Genomic DNA, 27,282 nt, shown 5'->3' with positions numbered 1-27,282 from the left:
ATATATATATATATATATATATATATATATATACACATAAATATACACACACACACACACACACACACACACACAGTGTGTTTTATATATATATATATATATATATATATATATATATATATATATATATATATATATATATATAATGCAGCATCCTTTTTAAATTAGCTTTTCCCAGCATTGTTATTATTATACTTTTTTTCTCTCTCTCTTTATTTTGGCGAACATGATTATTTCCAGCAGTCTCAGCAGTCCAGCAGTCTCCGGCGCGAGCGAAGTGAGTGGCCGCCGCCGCGCGTCTCTTTTATCAATGAACTGGGTGTGGCGGAGGGTCGCGTGCGCGTTTGACGTCACGGCGCTGACTGATATCCGAAGTCGCGTTCGCGGAGGAGCGATGACACGACCGCGAGAGAGGGTCGAGGCTCAGGCGCGCGCGCACGCACGCACGGGCGCACAACACTCGGCGACACGGAGCTGCACGCGTTGAGTGCGCGAGGCTGCTGTCCCTATCCGCTCGCTCGCTCACTGCTGGTGCGTCGAGAGACGAGGTAATGGAGAATGCAAGATGCGGAAAATAGTTGAATGACTGCATTAAAACCGCACAGCTTTTATTAAATGTGTGTAAGAAGAACTTGTCTTCTTTCTTTTCGCAGGCGAGGTCAAAAAGTGGTTCCTCACATTTACAGAGACTGAAATGATCATTTATATGAGAACTTTCCTATGAGAATACAGTTAGTTATGCTTGCAGCAAAGTTCTGGGATGCCAACTTTACAAATCTATTTTGAAAACGGGCAAAAACGAGACGCACACAGAGGCCGAGGCGGCTCGCATCAGCACCAGCGGAAACAACCAACCCGACAAAACGCAACCCACCAAAACGCCCCTTTGTGCACCCGCTTCTCTGTCAAGATTCACTTTTTTTTGCATTCCTCCTGGGGTCTGAAGCTGAGAGGGACATTCCCAGCGTTTGTTGGGATTTGCAGCATGTTGATAAAATTCTCCTGCGCACTTGGCATCTGACCCTTAAGACTAAGTCTTGGTTTGATGGAGAAGGAAGAGTCGCGCGCGTTCTGAAATAAACACGTGTGTCGAGTTAAAAACAAGCAACCAAACAAACAAAAACAAGAGCTCGAAATATTCTTCCTGCTCAGAGCTGACCACTAAAGGTAAGTCTTTGGTCTGAAAGAGTTGCAAATTCTGCCCAAGTTTTATTCCGTGACTTCTCTCTGTTTTGGTAGCCAGAACGGCTTCTCCTTCACAAGTGGATCCGATCGCCTAACGGAGACGCTTTGTGGTGGCTTGCATAGATTTAAACCTAAAACTAGTTGAGGTTGGACTCTTTTTGTGTGTAGGTTTTTGTGTGCTCTAAGTTTCTCGGTTGTGTGCGATTGCGGTGGCTGAGCGCGTGCGTGCGCGCGCGCGTGTGTTTGTATGCGTGCGGGAAGGCATGTGACGCAAAAATCTAAGACTTAGTTTAAGAGTATAGATTCTATATATCATTTAAAGATGACATCCTATGTTTGTTCAGACCTGTTGCAGTGGAATTGCGGTGCATAAGTCTGTCCTTATTGTTAAGCTCAAAGGCGTGCCCATGACAGCACATGCTTCAGTATGCAACTGTCTGTTAATGTGTACCAACAACAGTGGGTGTGTCATCTGAGAATAATGAAGAAAAGTTCAGCTCCTCAGTAGTGCGTGGTTAGTTTTTGTCCTGTTGCTTGTAGAAGTCTGACCTACTGCAGAACATCCAGCCTTAGTTTGGATCGTTACACTTGGATCAACTGAAGTAAGTTTATCAGCCTTTCTTGGACTACTTGTAAATACAGTTTTTGCTTGTTTTATTAGAGGCGCTTTAGAGGTGCACACAGCCGAACAGCAGGTACACAAAGCTGCATGAACACAGTGTTTAGAAGTCCAGCTGGATGCACAAAGAGGTAATAAGTTAACAGAGCACTCAGGGTTTTCGCTGTTTATAGTCCATCGGAGGCAAATTCATCAGGGTTTGGCAGATTTGTGCACTCTTCAAAGTGCTATAGGCTATTATTCTTTTTGGGGAAGCTCACACAGCTGCAAAAACACTATTCAGGGCCCAGTATCATCTCGGGTTTGCCTCACTATACTTTTTTCCCAATCATACATTTCTGAGTGTTGTAGTAAAATGATTTTCTGTATTCATCTCTGATTTAATATTCATATTTTTAACACAAAATATTCTGATGTATTTAAAAAAATCCTGACCTGTCCTTACTGTTAAAGAGCAAGATTAATAAGACATCTTCTCTGGATGAGAACGTTTTCCCTGCTTGGGTGAGGCACTACTTTCCTTGTGGGCTTCCCATTGCCCACTTTTCTCTGTGAAATTGTTTTTGGTGACTTGAGCTTTCCATAGAAATCACACTCCAAACATTCCAGGCTTCTCAAGCAAAGAGAAGCTGGCCAGCTTAGCACAGCTGGGATCCTTATAAGACTCTGGGGCTCTGCGTCTTGAGCAATATCTCTTCCCCCTTAAACTCCATACCCTGGCGCACTTGGGGAAGTTGGGGGTGGGGTGACTGGTCTCTGCATTCCAGTCTGTCTAACAGGGCAACATGCCATCAAAATCGAGGCAATTTCCATTTGGCTTGCACACACACACACACACACATACAAGCATGCAAGCCAGTGTAAATCTATGCTTGGAGCAGCCTCGAAGTATGCATTCTGTAAGTTGCCTTTTTGGCTCTGCAAGTGTCTTGCATATTTATCTGCATACAGGGAAAAATGAACTTGTCATTCCTCCAAAAGCACATGATATTGAACTGCACCAGAGCAAGGCAGCTAAAAAAGAGCACCATTGTCCGGTGTTCTTTTTATTCTCTGCTCTCTTGGCTGCACCCAATTTTTGTTTTTAAAGGATGTGTCCATATACAAAGAACTAGGGCCAGGGCACCATGGGTCACAGAGTGACATAAGAGCAATAAAGAGATAGTGGGAATAAAAAAGAAATGAATGGAGGGAAGAAAAACGCATTGCAATGCCTCTAGATGAGGCATAGAGGGTTGGGATAACCTGCATGCTGGAACTATACACAGTAGAGACAGAAAGTTCTGATCCAAATACAGAGTTGCAGAAGTTTGTTTTGTATGTGTGTTAGACTAATAATGAGAGCTACCTTGAGATGAGTAAGATGTTAGAGATGTTTAAATATTGTTGTACAGTACATGGGAAACCATCATCTGTTTTATAGGTACTGTCCTCTAATGACCCCCATGCTACAACTACATGCTGCTATCAAAATTAACATGTTAATAACACGTTAACGTAATTTTATTTTACCAGCACTGATTTTATTAACACGCGATTAATGCACATTTCTGTTTGACCATTTTTATTAAGAATATAAAAAGATAATTCTAAAAAAGTAGGGATTTTGTGGCTAAAACACGGTGAAGTAGCTAGGTCTGTCAATCGATTCAAATATTTAATTGCAATAAATCACATGATTATCATGAGCTAACTCATGATTAATTGAAACTTAATCACACATTTTATCTGTTCTAAATGTACTTAAAAATAAATACTTTTCAAGTTTTTAATACTCCAATCAACATGGGAATGGACAAATATGGATATGTTTTTGGCAAATGCATGTTTATTATTAGTGAAAGGGCATGAAGGCAAAATATTCTTGTAAATGTTTTAAAGAGACCTGGCGGATCAGTAAAACAAATGTTTAGTCATTGAAAAATTATTTCCGGTGGAGTTCTTTTTTTTTTATATCTTTTTTTTATATATGTTTTCAAGAGCACAACGCACTACATTGTGGTTTGTTTAAGAGCTACTGTCTTGGGGTGTATTTATTTACTCTTTTCATTGAGGCCTGCACTGTTTACAGGTGAGCTCCATCGTTTAACTCACACACCTGAACCAGTTATTCAGGTCAGTAGTTTCACAGAAGCAGACTTGTGTTCTTTTGCTTACCATCAGAAGTCCATCACTCTTACTACGTCTTTTGATTTCCATTCTATGAATTTTGTAAAACTTAGAAAGCTCTAGAATATAAACAGTGTGCACAGTATTGGGGGAGCGCATGTATTTTGCATCATCTTACACATGCATAACAATTACATACTTCTTTTCTCAATTGTAAACATATACACATGCTGTGATGGAAAGAGGGTGTGTGTGTGTGTGTGTGTGTGTGTGTGTGTGTGTGTGTGTGTGTGTGTGTGTGTGTGTGTGTGTGTTGGGTTAAGTGGCAGAATGTTGAGAACACTGAAAGGTGTTATACTAGATCACTAGTAGAGTGAACTGATCTTACACTTACTATCCTTTCCATCTGCTCTCTGCAGTTGGAAATATATATTTTCAACTTTGTGTATGTATATATATATATATATATATATACACAAACTGCCAGACTTGTTTAGAATGCCAACACTATTCAGTACCATTTTGATGTTGAACGATGATACAATTCTGTACATGTGGAGTAAATCATTGATAATAAAGAGCTAATTAATTAGCTAATCATATTTTATGTGAGGATAAACAGTCTCGGATAGCTGGCTAGCTAATAATGTTGTGTGTTGCTTTGATTTTGTTATAGCTGTCCTTGTTTGAAAATATTTCTTAGTACTACAGTGGTACCCCGCTTATCAACCTTAATCCGTTCCTTAAAACCGGTCGAAATGCGAAAAGGATGAAGAGCGAATGTACACGCAATGTACAATATACACGCACTAAATTGTTATATTGACCGCTAAATAACACTTTATTGTTCACAAACCGAAGTATAATTTACGATAGATGCTCTCTCCATGAAGATTGGCGAGACTCGAAAGATCCTCGCTCCACATGTGTCAGGGTAAAAAAAAGGTCGATAAGCGGGCATTTGGTCTTTCAGCGGGCGCGATAAGCGGGGTACCACTATATAATACTGATGACACATTTATCACAATGTTAGTGACTTCTAGCCAACCAGTAAGCTCCTTTGTCTTATCTATATGGCTATGCAAATGACTGCACTCCCTACTAGCTACCTGGCATATTTCATCCAGTTCATCCAGTATAAAAGAATTTAGAGTTTCATTTTTATGAGGTTTTTATGGTGATACTAAAATTGATTTATACTATTAATGTCACAGTGTCACATCTACATCTCACAAAGTGACTGACTCATTCCTTAATGATACCTGAACAAAACATTGTACTTTGCAGTAAAATAGGCTGCACAACATACTTTTGGGTATCAGTGTCCATATCGACATGTTCTACTTTCTCCTTCTAGTTAAGCATTTCTTATAGAGATATACTTCTTGAATCATACTGACAGATGACACTGACCCAGAAACACAGCATGGGAGGGCAGCTTGCAAGACACTTTCAGGGAGTAGACAGCGATCCAATATCAAGTTTTGGGCTTACAGAGCTTATGTAAAGTCAGTGGGAGTGAAAGGATTCAGATCCAAAATCAACACTTGGAGGGAAGACAACATCTACTTCAATGAAGAGCCACAAAATCATTCTCGGCCCAAGATATGTTATGTCCGTTGCAGTTTTAGCTAAGCTTTGATCGATTGCTTGAAGCAATGTGTCATTTTTACTTCTTAAGTTTGGAAGTGCGCACTTTTCTGTTTGATAAGTTTTCATAAAGCTGTCTTGGGAAGGTGTTGGGCTCATCAAAGCAGAATTAAGCTTCTCCTGTGTTTTTTTGAGTCTGGGGTACAAAAAAGGGGAATCAGTATTACAAATAAGAAAAATGCTAAATGGATTTCTTAATCCTTGAAGCACAAAAGTTATGCTGTCTAAATAGGGCACAGTAACTATGTAAGCATCTTGCTCAAAAATTAAACCCAGTTTGCTAACAGCAATGGGTACAAAAACACATTTGTTTTTTTGCCGTCCGCTGTCTGCAATGCAGGCCACCCTTTGAGTCGTCATTCAACCAGTGCTAGACTACTTTAATGGAATTAAAATGGAAGTGAATACGTACTTCTTTTCAGTAAATGCATAATACAGGCCTCATCTGTGCACAACACAAAATGCGTGGATATGATTATGCTTGCACATCGGGTGAACGTAGAAGGACAGGTCATGTTTTGCTCAATCGAATGTTGCTTGGCTGGCTTCTTTCAAGCTTAGAGTTGCCAGAAAAACATTTGCATATTAAATTCAAACAGATGAAACTGGGAGGGAACCATCACAACCCTCTTCAGATATGTGCTATCAAAACAAGCAACAAAACATTTGTCATATGTACAATGGAATCCAATTTGCATATTGTCATTTAGTTTTTGTTAGCATAAGTGTTGGCATAGGTGTTAGCTTTTTTTCTCATCCTTCCTCAGTATTAAGTATAGGCAGGGTCACTTAAGGAAACATAAGAAGCAGTGCAATGCAATGACATCATTTAGATAAAGTTAAAACAGGACAGTTGAAAACTGGATGTATTTTAAGCCTTCTTTGGTCTTTTGCTGTTGTAGCAAACTGCAAGGTTGGACATGTTGTGAGTTCTGAGATGCACTATTAATTAAATCTATGATAGCAACACCTAACAAGCATAAAGCTATCAATCCATTATTAATAAAAACATAGTTTTACAGTATTTTATTGGCCAGCACATGACCTGTGGAAGCAGTCTGTTATTCGAAGAGTTCAATTAATCCCTAGTGTGATTGTATTTTTTTTTCCATCACTGATGGCTGCTTGGAGCCTATTGGTGATGGCCATGCAGCTAACAACAGTATGGATTTTTCCATTGCTTTTTAAATGTTCTACAGGGCACAAGGCAGAATGTGTGTGCTGTATGTGTATGTTTGTGCTTACCACAACTTGTTTTAGAGTTTGTTGTAGCTGCATGCATGTACTGCATTATCCATGTTTGTTTGTGCTCCATAAGATGTTTATTCTAGACATTTTAAACATTGTGTGTTTGAGTGTGTGTGCACGCATTCCACAAGTGTGACATCATCATCCAGTCAACAGCCTACTGTTGCAAAGACATAGTCCCTTCCTGTTTGCACTGAAAGTCCATGTCCCAAGAGAGACGATATCAGACGCACACACAAACTCTGGAAAAAAAAGAAAAATTGAGTGGAAGACAGACAGAAAGCAATAGTGCCATTAACTAAAAGAGAAAAAAGTGAGGAAATGAGAGAGCTCAATAGCAACAGAAATGAAATAGTAGCTGTATTCTTTTGAACTTGCTGTTTCTCATTTCCCACAGCTAACGATGACAACCCTATGACCTATAAGAGCATCTCAGTAATGTACTGACATACAGTATGTCTTTGTAAGAGTGTGATGTGTGCGCTTTCTCTATCTCTGGTTCCAAGTTCTATGTGGGGCAGAATTAAAGAGGGCCTTGTCTACAGCCCTGCAGCATTCCTTCTCTCCCCCAGAGGTGGACAGCCTGATTCCAGCTTGGCCTGTTGTGCCCACAGCCTGAGCTCCTGAGGTGTTTACCCTGGCAAGGCTTTGTATTTGATTAACTTGTTTGTCCAATCCATCCCTCCTTCACACATTCTCCACTCCCTGTTCATTTCTCATTTTTCTTTACTTAAAGTAAGAAGTCCAGATGCCTTGCATGTGTCCTAATAGGTGTGTCCTAATTAATGTTTGTTAATAGACTACATACTACTTAAAGGATTTCATTTAACAAATAATGTGCAAGTGTATTATTTTTAATGTATTTGCAAATGTTTTACTTAAACTCTTCCTTTGTACTATTTTTTTCTCTTTGTTATTTTAGTTGACTCATTTAGCCTGAAATGTTTACACATTACAGTATAAGGCTGATGAAGATTTATACAACTCTGACACTCAAAATGCCTGGTAACAGCAGCCTGTCCTGCACCTCAGGACAATGATTAATGAATCCTGGCTGTAAAATGCGCTCTTCAGTTGCTGATTCTGTTTTTTTTTTCCTTTGCTTTAGTTTTTGTAATCACAGTTGTTTGGAAATTTTAAACCAGGGGCATTTGATTGCATATTTACTATTTTTTCTTTGAATCCTCATGCTGTAGGGTGCTACAGGTTTGGACAAGAAAGACTTAAGAATTATCATGCAGTATGATGCTGTGTATTTCTGAATGAAAATACAGTTAGTATTATGTTACGGCAGGCTGTTCTTTTCATTATCAAATAATGTCTTCTATGTTTGCTCTGAATCTGAACTCAGCTCATCCATAGGCAAATTAGCCCTAAGCATTAAAGAGGCTGGCACTGTAAATCAGATGTTCAGGTACTCAACCATTGTGCAGTCCTGTGATTAAGCCTTGGCGCTTGGTGAAGACTTAATGAGATTAGCCTCTTCACTTGAGCAGGTTGTTTAAAGACCCTCATGTTTAACCTCTGTACAATGTCCAGCTGAGAATATTAGCTAATGGCCATGTGCCTCTGTTTTCTTCCATTAAACTAATAGGTAAAGACATAAACTAGAAAAGCAGACCTGCTATAAAAAAAAAGCAGGCTGCAACAAAGCAAACATGGATATGAATTCTGGCATTCCGGTCATTGTTAAAATTAAAAAGAATTGTGTAAGCAGATTGGACTCAACATTTTAATTTAATCTAGTTTATTTTGTCAAGTCTGTTGTTCTGTCCAATGTCTAAAAAGAAACACTAGTCATGACACTCATTAGAAAAAGCTGATATTATTCAGATGTCCAATAAATCCTGATGACTCCTTAAGCTCCTTTTTTTTCCTTGCTCTATCAAGTTCACTTCATCTCCTTCTACATAAAAAAAGCTTTAAAATACTAAAGAATGTGGAGCATCTGCTGACTCTGCTCCACCTCCAAGCTCACATAATTATTTTCTTAGCCGCTTCAGGGTTAACAGCAAGAATGCATTCTCCAATATCATGATCTCTTGCGTTTTTAGAGCAGCGAACTGCAGTCCAGAGATCTCGGTTGACTAAATGGACTGGCAGGAAATGCATGCATGTGAATTCAAGTGCATGCTTTGAGGAGTTTGCCTGTTTTATTTATTTTTTGTTATCTAGAGTTTTCTAGGTGTGTGTACCCTATGTGTGTTTGTGTTTCAACATGTGCTGACAATGCTCTCAGGCATCTGCAATGTGTCACCCGAGCCAGCAGCACTTTTCAGCAAACATCTGCCCCACTTCGCCACCGACATCCATTCCAGCAGTGGCTCAGAGTGCTCAGGGAAAATAATGAGCCCATCATTTCCCACGTTGGTTAAATGATGTAACTGCTCTGAGGATAAGAGTTGGATGTAACAATATGGAACATTCTGAAGTACAACATGTGAATTACAAATATTTCAAATACTACATAAACTAAATGAACATGGCACAACAATCCACTTTATTTGTGATGTTAGTTGTTTGGGAGCAGCAGTGTACATTTATCAAGTAATAGCAGTTAAAAATTTTTTACCTGATTGCCATTCATAAATTAGAGCAGTATGTAGCTCTCACACATCAATGACAAGTCTAGATGTGCAGTGCCAACATACTTTGAGAGCTTAAAATTCTGTATAGATAAGATGCCATGGCCTGTTACTGTCACAGTAAGATAAAACGGGGTAAACAAATGCAATTCTGTTCATCTCATGCCTTTGCCTCTCTATTTTTATTGCTTTTTTTTTTGTCAGCTTCTCCCATGTTTATCTCTACAGTTTCTTTGTTCCTTTTTCACTTTTTCTGTGTGGGCCACCTTGGTTCTGCAGTCTCCATCTCCTCTGCTGTGTCTTACTTGTTCTTCCACACCCTCTACTGTCACTCTTTCTCTCTACAGCTTCTTTGTGCTCCAAATATTTTTCTACCTTCCTCCACCATTTCCTCTTTCCAGTTCCTCCATGTATTTCGGCCAGTTCCTACATACTTTTCCCTTTTTTGTGTTGTTTTTGGTCTTATCTCAATTTGATGTTCTGTACACCCCCTGGCACACTCACAAGCTGCCCATGTACTATGCCATCCCCCCTGTCTGTCTATCTTATGTTTAGGGGACAGCAATTTTTTACTTTTCCATAAAAAAGTGTGGTGCACACTGGCCGCTGTGCCAAGGTTGATCTTCCAAGGAACGTGGTTGAACACTTATTGCAAAGTATTAGAGGAAGAGTAGGTGTGAAGCATGTGACAGTTCAGGGCCAGTCTGCATTTTGTGAATTGGGGACCGACAAGTGGCTCAGTACAGCTGTGGTGCCCTAAATGTCTGCTGTCTCCTCTGCCCGATTTAGCGCAAAACCCTGCTGTCAGCCTGCCTGCCCCTTCTGTGCCTGGGGAGTCTGGAGTGGAGGACTGGTTAAGGGTGTGTGTGTGTGTGTGTGTGTGTGTGTGTGTGTGTGTGTGTGTGTGTGTGTGTGTGTGTGTGTGTGTCAAAGGAAGAAGGCGTGGGGGGAATTGGGGCTGCAATACAGTGCATCCGGAAAGTATTCACAGCGCTTCACTTTTTCCACATTTTGTTATGTTACAGCCTTATTCCAAATTAGATCTTATTCATTTTTTTTTCTCTTAAAATTCTACAAATACCCCATCATGACAACTTGAAAGAAGTGTGTTTGAAATCATTGCAAATGTATACATTATTTATTTATTTTTTTAATAAATCACATGTACTTAAATATGCACAGCCTTTGTTTAATACTGCCTTGAAGCACCTTTGGCACTAATTACAGCCTCAAGTCTTTTTAAATATTATGCTACAAGTTTGGCACATCTATTTTTGGGCAGTTTCTCCCATTCTTCTTTGCAGAACCTCTCAAGCTTCGTTATGTTGTATGGGGAGTATCGCTGCAAAGCCATTTTCAGATCACTCCAGAGATGTTCATTCCGGTTCAAGTATGGGCTCTGGCTGGGCCAATCAAGGACATTCACAGAGTTGCACTGATCTCTCAGTTTTCCCCGGTCTAGGAAGAGTCCTGGTGGTTCCAAACTTCTTCTATTTATGAATAATGGAGGCCACTGTGCTCTTTGGGACCTTCAATGCCGTAGAAACTTTTCTGTTACCTTTCTCAAATCTGTGCCTCGATACAATCCTGTCTCAGAGGTCTACAGGCAATTCCTGGTCTTCAATCAAGTTGTACAAAGATTTTAAGAATGATCAGTGGAAACATGATGCACCTGAGCTCAATTTTGAGTGTCATGGTAAGGGCTGTGAATACTTATGTATGTGATTTTTATTTATTTTTGTAATTTTTATTCGTAATACATTTGCAAAGATGTGGAAAAAGTGAAGCGCTGTGTATAATTTACAGATGCACTGTAAATACAAGAAGGTAGGTGTATCAAGATCTAACGTATTTTTTGTGTCCGAAGGCTGTTTATGACTAAAAAACATTATTCTGCGTTCATATTAATTTTAACAGCACAGTTAAATCATCAGTTAGGTTATTAGGAAGCTGCACTGGCAGCAGGGCTGTGTGTAATTAAAATCCACTCACATCAGCACTTTGGTTTTAATACATTATCATTTTTGTAGTAATATTTCAATAACAGGGACCGTCCACATGATTTAGGGTTAATAATAAATGGATCGAAATGCTCTGATATTTAATGAGGTAACGGGTGTAATTATTATTTTGGTGAAGTTTTTGTAAGAAGACATTAATGAAAGCAATCTCAGTACGTTTCTTCAGGACAGAGGACTTTTTGGGTTCCAGGTTCTCCTTAAACTGACAAGCTGCATGTTCTTGTTGGATTTTTATCTTCAAGAGAGGAAAAAAATTAAACAGGTGAATGATTGATTGCAGCTGCCATAGTGCAAGTGATAATAGTAACCATTTCATGGTTGGTTGTGGTACATGAGGAATTAAACACCACCAGACATGCTATAATTGGAAAATAATAACCTTGGTTTGGTACCAGCCCTCCATGTCATGTGGCTTCATATCACGCAATCCAATGGTTATTTTCCTGTAACAGGAAGCCCTGTCCATTTTTTTTCTTTTCACTTTCATATGTCTCTGCTGTTTAATAAAAGTACTACATAATAAATGCAAAGTTATAAACAATAACAATCAGAGTAAACGTGGAAATAATATTAGGAGGTGTATTTCTATTATTGACCCATATGGCCTATGTGGGTAGGTGTATATGTTTTAGAGGGTTTTTTTTTTTTTTTTTTTTACCAAATGTCTGTGGATGACTATGTTTGTCCACCACATATTGACACAAGCCAATCTAGCAGACATTCCATAATAGTTTCCAGGCTTACCACTCGTCCATTCACAGCAAGCTGGCTGACTCATTTGTCACTGTGTCTGTCTGCCTGCCACAGTTAGTATGGCCTAGTTTAAACAATTTGACATACATTACACCAAAAGCAACATGACTGAATTTCCTTTTTATAGGCAGCCCTAGATTCTCTTTTCCATTTTCATGAACATTTGCAATGCCCTCTCCGTTTTGACCACCCAGTCCACTTTATCCACTCGCTCTCCTTTTAAGGACATGCCAGAAAGGCCAAGAGGGCATCACTTTCTCAGGATTTGTTACTGCCCTGGGCACTGCTCTGCCTGCTAGTGTTCAGTTAGGCTTCAGACGGATGGTAGAAAGAGACGCATTGACCGGAGTGTGGGAACAGGAGGCGTACATTTTGCTCAGGTTTGTGGCTGCCACTCACTGGTCGATGAGGTCATGCTTGTTCAAAGCCTCACAGTGGGCCTATCGAACATGGGCATTTTCTAAAGAGCTGATTTTGTTTTAATTGGTAACTCTGCTAAACAAATAAGAGAAGAAGAGATCAAATGTGTTTGTTTCAGTTTATGGTCCGATAAACCAGTAGAGGTCAGTGTTCTTAATCTGTGCTCAGTGGCACCCATCTGCACAAGCTGGTTACATTTACTGGTGTCCTTGTAGGTATTTTAATAATTTGGTGCTTTGAGGTTCGCCACATTCCACCTGGTGGACTTTAATTCTGCCTGCCACTACAAAGTATACATCCACTCTTTACTTTAAGTAATGGAAAGTGTTTAATGGATTAATTCGAAGATCATGGCCAGAGGTGGGGTTTACAATTACAGTATCAACAACTCTGTAGCTATGACTTTACATACTGTTTTGGTATTATGGAAATGGAAAAATCGCAGCCAGGATTTATTACTCTTCTGGCAATTACATCCTGAGGCAAGTGGTTAAGGTAGTAGGTTACCGATCAGCAGGTCAGTGGTTTCAAACCCCAGCATATTTTGGTCACTTTAGTAAGGTCTTAAACCCTCTGTGCTCCAGGGGTGCTGCATCATGTCTGACCCCAGCTTCCTAACATCACTGGGATATGCAAAGTAAGAAGTTCACTTTGATGTAATGTTTATGTGATGAGTAAAAAGCCTTTCTGTGCCTTGCTCAACGTCTTCCTATTTGTTCTGTCACGAAGTTCAGCAAATAAATCAGAACATTTGCTGTATTGAACGTGGAATCGTTTTGTGTAACATTTACAGCCATTTGCATGAATACAGTCATGCGACCTGCAGCGAAGCGTGTAAACGTTTCACATGAGAAGCAAAACGCAAATCGTTTCCTGATCCTCCTGATTTTCAGTTCTCCAAACCATTCAAACATTTTGAAGATCCAGGTGATGTATTAATTCGGTGATCTGTAAAAAAAAAAAAAAAAAAAAAAAAAAAGGTTTAAGTGGAGTGTTTTTACATTTCCCTCTATGTTGCAATTGACAATTGTTTTGTAATCACCACGTGTTTTTTTTTTTTTTTTGCGCGTGTGTAATTGCGCGTGTCTGTGCGGAACCGCGCGGGTTAAAGCAGCTGGAGAGACTCCGGGGCGGTGTAGGGGGCGGGGCTACGCATCTGATTGGCTCCTGGGCGCCCAACGTCACTGATTCGGGGTTGAGTCGTGTCAGCATGACGCAGGGCAAGAGGGGCGTGTGCAGTGCGCGGAATCGGGTGTAGAAACAATAACATTTCACGCGAGACCACCTACCCTGCACAGCCGCCAGGTTTACCATGTGATGCTGAGGAGCAGTGAGAGAAACAGCGGAACAGTCCAGAGAACAGGCAGCAGAGGCACAGCCGAGTGTCTCTCGTGCATCCGGGAAACTTCTTTTCGGCTCAGCCAAGGCGAAAGGAAGATGCTTCCTTTGTGACAGCCTCGTCCGAATGAGCTCACTCCACAACTTCATCTTATTTCACCTGTGCGTTTGTAGACCTACTGAGCCCGGACTGGCATGTGGGTCAATTCTGGAGGCGTTGGAAGGTAGGAGGACGTCTCAGGTTGTTGCATGAGATCTGAATCCCATGCACATGAAAGACAGCTGGAAATAGACTAGTGAAACCAAAGATCACGGTGCAGTCTTGCGATTGAATGATCAGGCTGTTTGGGTGAAATGACAGCTGGCACAGCAGAGCTGCTTCTCCATGCATGTTACACCTGGGGTTTGCTTTCCTTTGTCCTGTGATGCTCGGTAGGCGCATGGGCTTGGCTCTGATGCGTCTCTCTCTCTCTTTTTTTTTTTTTTTTGTGCACAAGATCTTTGCGGTTTACTTCTAAAACCCGTTGAAACCCCTCCTCCTTTCACACACACACACTGAAGCTTAGTTAACAGCATATCTCCAGATGAAGCCAAAATTCCGATTAACAAAAGCACGCAGTTGATTTGCATTTCATAATGAAATCCAGACTCAATGAATAGAAACGCATTGGAAATATGAATGGGCTGCTTTGTCAATGGCCGCACCACAAGCTTCTTAGCATCTCTTCACCTGATGTAATCGCAGGAAATACTCAAACCCAATATTCCTCCCGAATACTAAACTGTGCTGGGTTATTAATTTGTTTTTTTTTAGCACTGAATCTACAATCCCAGATTAATTTCTCCAACCCCCCTTACATTCAAACCCCATGCACCACAACAACAACTATTAAAATTCAGACTTCTGCAATTTGCTTGCTGAAGGTCGTTCACACTGACAGCACTGTTATCAAGCATGACCCCACTCAGATTTTTGTTTCAAAGCATTGCTGTACATTTTTAACATCACCCCCCTCCTCCATTATCTATATTACTGTGCTCTCATTTTATTCGTTATTTTGTCTGTTGCATTTGACATTTTCAAAGTTCTACAGATGAAGAAAAGGACACGTCTGTGCTGTTCTGAGAGTTAAAGAAATGTGATTTTATGACTTGTTTTATTCTATGACTACTCTCGGAAAAAATATATATCATGCATACCTGGTTATAGATATATGCAGCATTTGCATATTTCACAAAATTATGAGATATTGTCAAATGCAATAAAACACACACACACACAAACACACACACACACACACACACACACACACACACACACACACACACACACACACGAATGCATTTAAAATAACAAGAGACTCCTCTAACCCCTAAATTCACTTTGGCAGCACTGTTGGAACTTAAGGAAGGTGTCCTGGCCAGACTTAATGAGCCTTACTCTGTCCTTGGCTGCATTTAACTTTCAGGGCAAAGGTGTGGATATGTTGGGTGAGCATCTGACAGCTGAGGTCCACCCGGTCTCCATCATTGGGAGTGTTTTTGTCTAGTTAAACATCACAGGGCAGTTACTTGGCAGGTTGCTTTGCTGCGCACCAACATCCTGATTCAGCCTTTTCATGCATGGACGCATTCCTACGCGTGGCTGAGATGTCTTTGCAGGCTCGTGTGCATCATCCGAGGGTTGTTTTAAGACATTCAGAGTGTACAGTCGTAATGGACTGGGCGTCGTTTTCAATATATTCTTAATGGCTATCGTATGAGTGAGGGCTGGAGTTTGATAGAAAACGCGAGGAGAGTGCTTTCTCTTTGTCCTTTTCAAGGCCTCACCGGTTTTTCATACGTCACTTCTTCTTTTTTTTTCAGGTTATTATAGGGTGTAGGCAATGCCATTCATATTGAGGCGAACAAAGTGTTCCTAGTTTTTTTTCATGCAAAACTTTTTTTTATCACAAATAACACTTTTTTCATAAATCAAACAAAATGGATTTGGACCATTGTATGCGTCAGATATGGTCATGCTCCAGTGGTTATGTATGGGAAGAGCCAAGGGATTAGCAGTGCGCTGTCTCCTATAAACTGTGTCATTTGTATAAGGTAGCCTACTTTGTCCAGTCTGCTCTTTTGCTTTTGATGTAACATTTACATGGGTATTAAAGCAGAACCAGTTGGAAAGTGTATTGTTTTGTAACTTGTAAGAAAAGAAATTACAACTGTATTTATTTCGATTATCCTTCTATCCCAGTGTGTTTCAGTGTATTACAGTAGATGCGCAATCTATCCACGTATAAAGAGAAAAAGTCGAGAGTTAACAGTCTTGTTCAACAGTCCAGCCGTGGACCTTCTGTCAAAATGTTCTTCTCCTTGCCTTTTACACATGTTGAACTTAATATACACTGGGTGCATTTAACTGAGCTGTAGGTCTCTTAGAACAACTACGACTATAAATCTGCAAGTTTTACATTAAATTTGCCCACAGTTACTGAAGAATGCTGCGGAAGTCAGTGGCACCCACTGGCATCAAGCTGGTTTCTCTTGACTAGCTTAAAGAGGCAGGGTTTGGTGAAGACATCCTTTGTGCTAATGCCAATCCTGCCAAATCAGAGTTGAATCGGACCCAAACGCTGCTGCCTTAACGTCTTGCCAGTTGGAGCATGTTCAACTCAGGCCTCAGAAAAATGAGCTTGGTTTGGCCTTTGCACTGCCAAAATAGACCAAACTCTTTAGTGTTATTTACTGCACATACATACACAAAATAATTTCTGACACACTTCATGATGCATGTAGAAGGTATTCAGGCCCTGTATCCAGAAACTGACCTCTGATAAAGGGCTAGAGAGCTGTTAAAACAAACTGTGCATGGAAAAAAAAAAGCACATTTTTATTTGTACACCTCCAGACTGTACCAACACACTGGGTGTGTCTAATGAAGTGCCCAGTGTAGACTCTTTAACTATTACAGGTTACTTGGTCTATTATGCAAATACTGTCTGTTTATTAGGTTTCGTGCAGTCAATAATTGTATATTTTTATCTTATCAATGGTTATTGAGTGTAGATGGCCAGTAGGTGTTCCTAATAAACTGGCAACATTGGGTATATAATCTAAAGAAACAGAGTTTGGCTCAGTTGAATTGAGCAGAAGGACTATTGTGTAGGCTGTGAAATGTTTGTGAATGGAGTAGGCGTCTGCCTCTCTCTCTCTGTCTCTCTCTTTCTCTCTCTCTCTCTCTCTCTCTCTCTCTCTCTCTCTGTCTTTCTCTGTCTCTCTCGATCTTTGCCTCTATCTCTTTCTGTCCCTGCCTCTCTTTTTCTCTGTCTTTCTCTGTCTCTCTCTGTCTGTCTGTTTCGCTTTCACTGTCACCTACCCACACTGACTGTCCCTCATTGCATACCTCCATTATTCTCTGTCTTGCTTTCTATCTCTCTTCCCCTAACTTCCTGTTAGACAACTTCATTCTCTACACTTTGCCGTTCACTAACAAAGCAAAAGGCACTTTTGACTCTCTCTGCTGTCCCTGCTCACTGATACCTGTTGTGTCTACCCCTGTGTCGGCATGCGCTTGCCTCTGTGTGTGTGTGTGTCTGTGTGTCTGTGTGTCTGTGTGTCTGTGTCTGTGTGTGTGTGTGTGTGTGTGTGTGTGTGTGTGTGTGTGTGTGTGTGTGTGTTCTGTAGTGTGAGACAGCATGTCGGTCAGCTGATGGAAGTGAAACTAAACTCTGGCTTGAAGGTATCTGATTTCTGGATTTTTTGCCAAGTTCTAAGTTCATCTGCCTGCAGCATGGTGTATAAATATAAAGACATTCTTATTTGATTGCACAGTGGCATAAAAGTCTTTGCATTTGTTAAAGCATTAGAAACGTAAGCAACATTTATAACATTTATTTTTTTATTATATAATAATAGTAACACAGTATATTTTTCACTGTCACACAGCGCAATTCATCACACGGTCACTACCCAGAGAGCTAGAATCAGACAGCAATAGAAGGGTTGATACACTCTCTCTCTCTCTCTCTCTCTCTCTCTCTCTGTTTCTCTTTCTCTCTCTTTTTTCCTTTTTATAAATCCCTGAAAAAAAGGTATTTACTGTTAGATTACATCATCCACTGCTCTGTTTCTAAGCTGATTACTGGCCTACAGAGATTGCAGGTATCAAACGCTTTTCTGTTCTAAACACAGCAACCATGTGCATTTCACGTTATAAGCCGTAAAGCAGAAAATACCCAGACAATTTGATTAAATGGTCCTGGATTAAAAGAAAATCGTGATGTGGAATCATTACCTAGCACAGCCTGTACTGGTCAGTCAGGGTGAAACCCTTTTTTCCTTCTCAATGGAAAAAAAAATGGGTTAATCTAAAACCAGTGTATATTAACCTATATGTTACACTTTTTTCACATTATTCTACAGCATCGAAACATTAGTTTTGACCTTTTGCACGATTTTCCGATATTGAGTCATCACAAGAATGACTAGCATAAAATCAAGTTAACCATTGATCTTTGTCAGTTGGCTCTTATCCTGTGTGAACAAGGCAGGGTTTTTGTTTACTTGGAGCAACATGTGAAACGTCTGTGCTTCGCAATAGAAACGTCAAGGTAGGCTGCTTCCTCCTACACTCTTAGAAACAAGGATTCTTCATGGATTCTTTGGCTAGAAAAAAAAAAAGTGATTCTATTTGTGTTTACATGCTTGTGGGGTTCGCTATCTTTTCTCATTTTGTCACAATGGTGGAAATGACAGCTTACTTTAATTACAGCTATTTACTTATTTACTTACAAGTAATGTTAACAAATCTATTGGTAATTTTAATAAAAGCCAGTTATAAAAGTACATTTCAGAATAATTAGGCGCATTATGACTTTAAGGGATCCTAATTATAAAAAAAAAGATTGAACTTATGACCCTTCTTAAATGTTAAAATCAAATTTTGTATTAGTGGTTGCTTGCAGCTATATTATTAATTTTTCTTTTTTTTATTTGGAAGTGCGTTCTTTTAAGAGTTTGCATCACGCTGTGCATTTTTAAAAATTATGACATGATATTTTAGGCCGCTGGACCAACATTGTTCTCATTGCTGATTAAATCTCGAGAGGAAGATGAAAAGGAATTCACAATTCACATATAATCTAAAACTAAATTATGACATTTGAAGAAAATATGAATGGCGCTTGATGGTGCAAAACTGAAACTAAACCGTTCCGGTATGGACACATTTTAATGTTTATTCTGGGAAAACTTACTCAAGCTTATTGAAGACCGGTATGTCTTTCTTGCCTTCATTCTCCTTCTTTCAGCCATGTGGTGAATGATTCTAGTCTTGCTTTCTCATCCTTGAGAGATGAGACGAGAGGGACACGCTGGCTAAAAAGATGGCTCGTATGTCCCTCTGAATAGGAGCTGTTTTTAGACACCCCCCAGCTTGGCATAGCAGGTCACAGCAATGACGTCTTTGTCAATGGCATAATAAGCAGCAGCTCTATCAATCTTTCATCAATGTTTTTTTTTAGGAAGCCTGTCAGGGCTGGTTCGCCGAATGCTCTGCTGCTTGTAATGCAGATAGCTGTATCCTTTGCTGAATGGAAAGCGTTGCAAGGCGACCGCTTTTGTTCGTTCCTGCATGAGGGACGCTTTTAAGGTGTGTGGAGCTGAGGAATTTTGTGTGGAAAAATATCAATGAATGAATAGCTCTTAGAATCTCTAAAAGGGGCTGGAGCATGTCCTTATAACATGCAAACACCTCTAACTGTCTTGTATGTGTGTGTGTAAAGCTTACAAATACTAACCTAATGGCTTTCAGCTCAGCATTGCACACTTTCGTCACCCGCTCCATCCTCATTGCTTAATCACATCCAACTTTTACAAAAGCTTTTTTTGTTGTCGTTGTTGTCATGGATATTAGGTTACAGCATTGTACTGCTATGCCAAATCTAACAGCATCCTTTAAGTAGGTAATGCCTTTTTTCTTTTCCTTGTCTTAGTGTGGATTAATGCCTGGGGAGTTAAGTAGGTGTGTGTGAGAGTGTGAGCGTGCGCACAAACGCTCTGGCTTTCATGTAGTCCACATTAGCAGATGGGACTCTTGCGCACTTTTCCAAAATAAACTCTGCCACTGGGCTTTGGGCTCTGTTAGTAGCATTGGCTCTCGCAGTTCCTCAGAAATGCTGCTATCTCACTTAGTGGGGAAAAAAAAATGAAGGATGTTTTTGTTGCTTCCTGGGAGGGGTGTATAAGCAAGTGATCACTACTGTGAACTGTTTTGTTTGTTTCTCTTGGTGACATTATGATTGATTTTATGGTTTTATGATGTAAACATTAGGAGTATCTTTAGGGTGCCATCATTTAGTTATGATTCATATTTGCAGATACATTAGGGCATTATGTATCGGTAAAGAGTATTTAGTAACCAATGCTTCCTTATGTATTCATTCTTTTCTTTTTCCTTTCACTTGTTCTCTCTCTCTCTCGCTCTCTCTCCCGCTCTCAGGGCCCTCTCCATGGATATAGACACAGACTATGAAAGGCCTAATGTGGAGACCATAAAGTGTGTGGTGGTGGGTGATAACGCCGTAGGCAAAACCCGTCTTATTTGTGCTCGTGCCTGCAATGCCACCCTCACGCAGTACCAGCTGCTCGCCACCCACGTGCCAACCGTGTGGGCCATCGACCAGTACAGAGTGTGCCAGGAGGTGGGTAGACCTGTGGCGTCTGCACAACATGTTGGAATGTATACAAATATAATAAGGCTATATTGCATCTCTAAAGTAAAAAATGTTATGAAGTGGTGTGCTTTCAGCTGTAAAAATTAAATATCTTGTGGAATCCTCAACTATAGCGGACACTTTATCCTCCTTTTTAACTTTTTCTTAGTCTATATTTTTTCATTTTTATATTAATCATTTTCCCCTTCATTTCTGTCTTTTTTTTTTTCTTTTCCGACTAAATTTTTCCTCTCTTTGTTTTTGTTATAATTGTTGTCGAATAATTTTATTTCTTACTTCATTTTTTTTTTATATCACTACCTTGTGTTAAGCACATAATCAACTCGATCGGATAACTAGTATAATTTTAGAAATTTGATGACCGTGATTATTTTATCATTGTGCCAGATAGAAGATAAATAATATGTTGCATTTATAATTTTTTTTTATACTTATAAATCAACACTTATATATGCATGGGCCAACACAATTTTAACATAAACATAAGAACATAATTGCCTCTCTCACCAAGGTGTTGGAAAGATCTAGAGATGTGGTGGATGAAGTCAGTGTGTCTCTCAGGCTGTGGGATACATTTGGAGACCATCACAAAGACAGACGATTTGCTTACGGAAGGTCAGTAAAACTACACCCCATTATTTTACACTTAAGCCTAATTATGTTCAATACAACATTGCTACTTTCTCGGTTCCATTTACAGTCTTACCTCATCTTATATTCTGATTTCTAATCATCATTCTTAGTCAAATTGCACATGTAGGCTTGCTAAGATTTGGGTTTTTACATAATCCTGCTGTTTGGCCTGTTAATGCAATATAATTGGGCTGTGTGAAGGCTCTTATTAAAAGATTTGTTGATCCGTATTGATATTTTGGCTCAGGGGGTTTTAGCATAAAGTGGAGCCAAGAGGAGAAGGTAGGGTTTAGGTAAAAGAATCAGAAACAATTGTTTTTTTTTTTTTGTCTATCTTCATATATTTTTACGACCCAGAAACATGCCAGTTATTTGCCATGGTAACAGATGTTATAGATAGAGATTTGCGTTCCTAGTGTGTGTGTGTGTGTGTGTGTGTGTGTGTGTGTGTGTGTGTGTGTGTGTGTGTGTGTGTGTGTGTGTGTGTGTGTGTGTGTGTGTGTGTGTGTGTGTGTGTATGCATATGTGATTGTCAGGCACGTCCAAAGTACAAGCATTATTGTTTGGTTCTGATAAATAAAAATACTAGCTCAGCTATTCTGCCCGGGCAGGAGATTGTGTGCAGGGCATGCTGGTAATGTTTCTGTCCTGTTGTGGAAACACCAAATAATCAACGGTTACCCACCTTGGCCAGTGGCCAGTATTTCTCTGTGCTCAGCATTTAAGATCCAAATCAATGAGAGAGAAATTCCTAGAAGGACTCCACCGGTGGGTGTTTTATTGGGTAAACAATTCTGTTTAACCATCAAATATGTGAGAAGAATGATAATGGTGCTGCTCCTTACCTTGGCTAAGAGCCAGGGTACTTTCTCAGAAAGGATAAATTAATGTGGAAAGTGGTGTCCCTCACAAGTTTAGCATAACATCCCATGCCTTTAAGTGCACTACTGTAAAATATCACTCAGTAGATATACAATACATAGCTAAGTACAGAGTTATGATGGTCCAAGCAAAAACATACCACTATTTTACTGTACAAAATATAAAAGTTATTAGTTACTGTTATTGGTAATTTATTTTATGGGCAGTGTTTTCCTTACAGCATACACCTGATATTATTGGAATAATAATAAAAAAAAAGATTTATATACTTGTACGTATGTCTTATATGGTCAAGCAACAAAACAGGCCATGGCTGGCAAAAACAGAATAAAGTAGAATGCTTTCCTTAATGCCTGGCAGCATGCACACAACTGTTTGTGAACACTTCATTGATTTATTTCTCAGGGAAGAATATGGAAGCCTTTGTAAAAATAAATAAATAAAAATCTGGCATAATTAAAGCCTAGCATGAAACAATTATTTACACAAACACACTGTGTATTTCTGCGTGCCACATTGTCATCAATTCATGAATATTATCCACTGTATCTTTGTTCATACATTCATTAATTCAAAACAAAATGAACCCAAGCAGTGATTTAAGTATGAAAATGCCTTTGAGTGTGAATATTTTTAATCTAAGGAAAATAACAACGAATCTTTTTTTAGGTCTGATGTGGTGGTGCTCTGCTTCTCCTTGGCTAACCCGAACTCCCTCCGCCACGTCCGTACCATGTGGTACCCCGAAATTAAGCACTTCTGTCCTCGCACCCCTATTATTCTTGTGGGCTGTCAACTAGACCTCCGTTATGCTGACTTAGATGCGGTGAATCGGGCCCGTAGGCCCCTGGCCAAGTATGATCCACATACTTTACCCTATCAATATCTTTCTCAACCTTTGTTTTGCTTGAGTTTGAATTTTATTTGTTTATCACTTTTTCCTCCTCAGACCCATAAAACCCACTGACATCCTTCCACCTGAACGAGGCCATGAGGTGGCTAAAGAACTAGGTGTGCCCTACTATGAGACCAGCATTGTCGCTCAGTTTGGTGTCAAGGACGTCTTTGACAATGCCATTCGTGCAGCACTGATCTCTCGTCGCCACCTCCAATTCTGGAAGTCTCATTTAAAGAAGGTTCAGCGGCCTCTTCTTCAGGCACCCTTTTTACCTCCTAGACCTCCGCGGCCTGTAGTAGGTATCCCTGATCCACCTCCAATGGATGGAGAAGGCCCAGACTCTCTCTTTTGTCAGTCCTTATGCGCAGATGTCCTATTCCTTCTCCAAGGTGGTGTCACTCGTGTTTTTGCTCATAAAGTCTATATAGCCACTTCCTGTTCCAAGTTCTACGACTTATTCACTATGGACCTAGGATCTACAGTGGAAGACAAGGATGGAGATGAGACTCTGGAGGGTGGTGAGGAGGAGGAGCAAAGTCGACGAGGAGCCAAAGAGCAGGCAGGACGTGCCAAGAGCCTTGATATTGATAAAGATGTTGATGGGGGGACCAATGGTAGCAGGAGACTGCTTTTCTTGGAGCAGGGTTTAATGAGGACTTCCCAAAGTGATAATGCCCTACCAGCCCGAGGGCAATATGCTGTGGGGTCTTTGGGGACTGGTCGTCCACTATTAGGATGGGGCCGGGGGTTTCTTGGTGTGTACCTAGAAAAGGTGGATGACCCAGTAACAAGTCGACCAAGACTCATGACGGTTGTATCCATGGATGAACTTATTCAGGAGGCACCTTTCAGGGTAAGTTATTAAAAGATAAATAGAATTAATGAAACTATATCTTGTACATGTTTGGTCTAAGATGTAAGAATATTTTATTAAAATTTGGATTTCTGGACACTCAACTCTAGTGTTCACTCCTATGAACATTCAAGTACAAAGAATTTTTTGGACAATATAAGATCTTCAGTTCACTTACTGCAATCTAACTTATCCTGATTTCTGCCGCTGAATTAATTAGAAATAAATAAAAAAAATAATTAAATGTAGAGACTCCTTATAGATAATTTAGCTTTTTAAAATCTATTTATTTAAATATAGTGCATTTAGTCCATATAGCTACATTTTATTCTATAACTTATATTGCCTCTGAATTTGGGCATTAACATTGACAATTTTAAAGCACAATTTTCATTTTAGTTTGTAAGTTTGACAATCCTTTTTTGTAATACACATGATATGTAGACAAAAGTATATTTGAAGTTCTAACCAATAGAAAAAAACATGTAAATAACAGTTGTTTAAATAATGTATGCATACGTTTGTTAACTGTATTGTTTTTATGAGGAAATAGATTTTTTTGGGATATTTTTAGAACTGCTGAAGTGTGTTTCTCACCTTTGCTCAGGCCGTGCTGCAGTACCTGTACACAGGTCACCTAGATGAAGGCCGGAATGACCTGATGCAGGTGGCCACCATTGCAGAGCTTCTGGAGGTCTTTGATCTGCGCATGATGGTGGCCAACGTGCTGAACCATGAGAGCTTCATGAACCAGGAAATCACCAAAGCCTTCCATGTGCGCCGCGCCAACCGAATCAAAGAGTGCCTGAGCAAAGGCACCTTTGCTGGTAGGCACCTGATGCTTTGCTTCATCTACAAACTCACGTTTTGTCAGATATATTATTTTCTCCTCAAATCAGTTTGCCTGTTACTGTAGATGTTCTTGCCCATGAAGGTAAGTATGCAGTTATTTTGTCATGTGACATCTATTTCCACTAGTCTGCAGTCATGAACCACAGAATCATTTCATATATAAATGTGACTAATAAGCTCACTTGTTCAACTTGCAGTTCTATTTTGAATTTGAATAGAATTGCTCACAATGTCTTCTAGTGATGTATTTTTACTCTTTTATATTAATATTATTTTAAATTTATTTTGCAAAGCAGAATATATTTCTTTATTTGTCAGTGAGTCTGTCTGAGTCATTCTGTGATCTGTGAATATGTGTGATGTTATTTATGTGTGATGTTATTTGTGTCTTATTCGTCAGTCATGTCTTGTATTTTATGTGTGTCTTTGTTTTTATGTCATTAATGATGATTAACCATCTTCCTTTATATCACTGTATCACTAATTTGCTTCTCTGTCTGACCAGTGCCATCATTAATCTCTCCTAACTGTCTGCTTTAGATCCCTTTCTTCTTTTCATGCTTGCTGTGTGAACATTATCAGGGGTGACTGGTGCACATTATATTTGGAGGTGCACCAAAAAGCAGGGGCACAAATGATAGCTGTAATGTATAATTTAGGTGTGAATTTAAAACTTGTTTAGAAATGAATAATCATCATGCAACTGCCTCACTAGATGTAATGATTCTAATATTGATGGAAAGATATATTAAGAGCAAAATGATTGTTTTTTTGTTTTAGTTTTTTCCCCCCAGATCTAAACAATATTTTGTTCTGGACCCATACTAAACATATTGGTCAATCACTGAATTATTTCACACAATCTCCTAAATTGTTTATTCTTAATATTTCTGATAGTTATAGAATTATTTATAGTTTAATTCTTGGCTAACAGCTTTTTTATTATAATAACTTGAAATATTATCATTTCAAGCATTAAGATTTTTTTGAGCACAGATTTTCGGAGATTAAAATGACATCTCTGACTATGCAACTCAAAGATTTATTTTCGCATCTAGCACCAACTGGCAGGCCCCTCCTCACTATTTTCAGTCTTCTTATTAGCCCTGTGTATCTGTCTATTTATTATTTGTTTGTCTGTCTATTTGTCTCTCCGTCTGTCTCTCTGTGTTTGTTTGTCTTCCCCCTCTGTAGCCCCGACTCTGTGACACACGCCAAGATGTGTGCTCTTTTCCGAATGGTTTTAGATGTGGTGTTTCAATTGGATGATGGAGTCCTACCTGCCCACAAGCCTCTTCTTATCTCTAGCTGTGACTGGATGGCAGCCATGTTTCGTGGATCTTTTATGGAGAGCTACATTGAGGAGGTAAGTTGAGATTTTTTTATGATTGGCTATAGATTTGTTGTGTATCGTGTAAATTGATGCAATTTACTATTAATTTGTACACAGAGTCTATTGTACAGTGGTTAAAAGGTCTCATTTGCAATCTGTCCTTATTTCTGTCAACATTTGCGGCTACAGTGACTCCTTTAAAGCCACTGCTTATACAAGGCCATCTGGATACTAAGTCATAACTCTCAACAGTAACTGGCACAGGTAGTTAAAATTAGGTTACCTCCATGGCAACCTGACCTATATTGTAATGTCAGCAACAAAAAACCATCAAATTTACAAAGATGAGGGATGCACCCTGCTGGATTTGGCACCCTCTCAATTGGAGCATTTGGGCAATTTGACCCAAAAAGACTAAAATGGAGGAAGTCATGGGACAGTGGGAGCATGCCTACAAACTGAAATGCTTGCCGAGAAGTCTGCTTTGTGTCTGTGTGTCTGGAAATCTCTCAGGAAAAGAAATTAATGCTGTCTGGGTCTTGTCTGGTCTTGTCTACTTTGAAGCTCCCAAAACACTGCTGAGAGAGATTTCACTATTATTAACTTATCGATTGCATTGTCTCCTTTTTTGTGGTATATTTTGTTTCTTTGTTTTGTTTTTTTTTTAACTTTGTTATTGTTATGCTATAGCTTCTAAAATTGACTTATATTAGATCAATTCAACAGATGTTCAAGGATTGTTTTTAAATCTTGCTTCATGGATTTAGATTAAATCTGTTCTATAGCATGTCGCCAGGTGGTTTTGACAAGCACATGTTGACAGTGTTTCCATTAGGGAAGGTTTTACAGGGATTACCATGGAATGATTGGGTGCCACAGTCAGGTGTCCATGTTTTGGTAAAGTTGAGGATTCTGCACTGTGTCCAAAGTAAATGGAAAGGTGCTGCATTTGGGGAAAAAAAATCAGCTGTAGAAACTAATCAAAGACATCACACAAAGTGGAAAGAACAAACTCCCTAAGATGAACTTTGAGCAGGACCAGATTTAAAGCAGAGTCTTCTGTGTGATATAATTCTACGTGTGTGTCACATATTCTCTCATGTCAATGGTGCTGAATAAACAAGGCACAGTATGAAGGGAAACTCAAACTTCTGTGTCCTTTCAAATGTGCATGTTTT

The 27,282-nt window shown here is 39.5% G+C and overlaps 1 protein-coding gene across 6 annotated transcripts in view; it reads left to right on the top strand.

The window, feature by feature from the left end:
• The first annotated feature begins 376 nt into the window (after positions 1–376).
• The window catches only part of rhobtb4 (Rho related BTB domain containing 4), a 41,157-nt gene continuing 14,251 nt past the window's right edge, over positions 377–27,282 (top strand). The window contains exons 1-8 of one of the 6 annotated variants that reach the window (XM_083526872.1): positions 377–548; positions 654–1,167; positions 20,419–20,620; positions 21,165–21,268; positions 22,838–23,023; positions 23,118–23,919; positions 24,527–24,746; positions 26,019–26,137. In XM_083526872.1, the coding sequence (XP_083382998.1) occupies positions 20,429–20,620; positions 21,165–21,268; positions 22,838–23,023; positions 23,118–23,919; positions 24,527–24,746; positions 26,019–26,137 (1,623 nt within the window). In that variant the 5' untranslated portion in view covers positions 377–548; positions 654–1,167; positions 20,419–20,428. Of the gene's footprint in view, positions 549–653; positions 1,168–1,631; positions 1,788–3,875; positions 3,920–13,818; positions 14,153–18,420; positions 18,530–19,437; positions 19,570–20,418; positions 20,621–21,164; positions 21,269–22,837; positions 23,024–23,117; positions 23,920–24,526; positions 24,747–26,018; positions 26,138–27,282 lie in introns of those variants that run through there. The other 5 variants (XM_083526874.1, XM_083526871.1, XM_083526870.1 and 2 more) reach the window with 5 other exon arrangements.

Source organism: Silurus aristotelis (genome assembly GCF_946808225.1).
Source record: "Silurus aristotelis genome assembly, chromosome: 23".
In the NCBI taxonomy this organism is placed as follows: domain Eukaryota; kingdom Metazoa; phylum Chordata; class Actinopteri; order Siluriformes; family Siluridae; genus Silurus; species Silurus aristotelis.
This window is presented reverse-complemented; position numbering and strand designations above follow the sequence as displayed.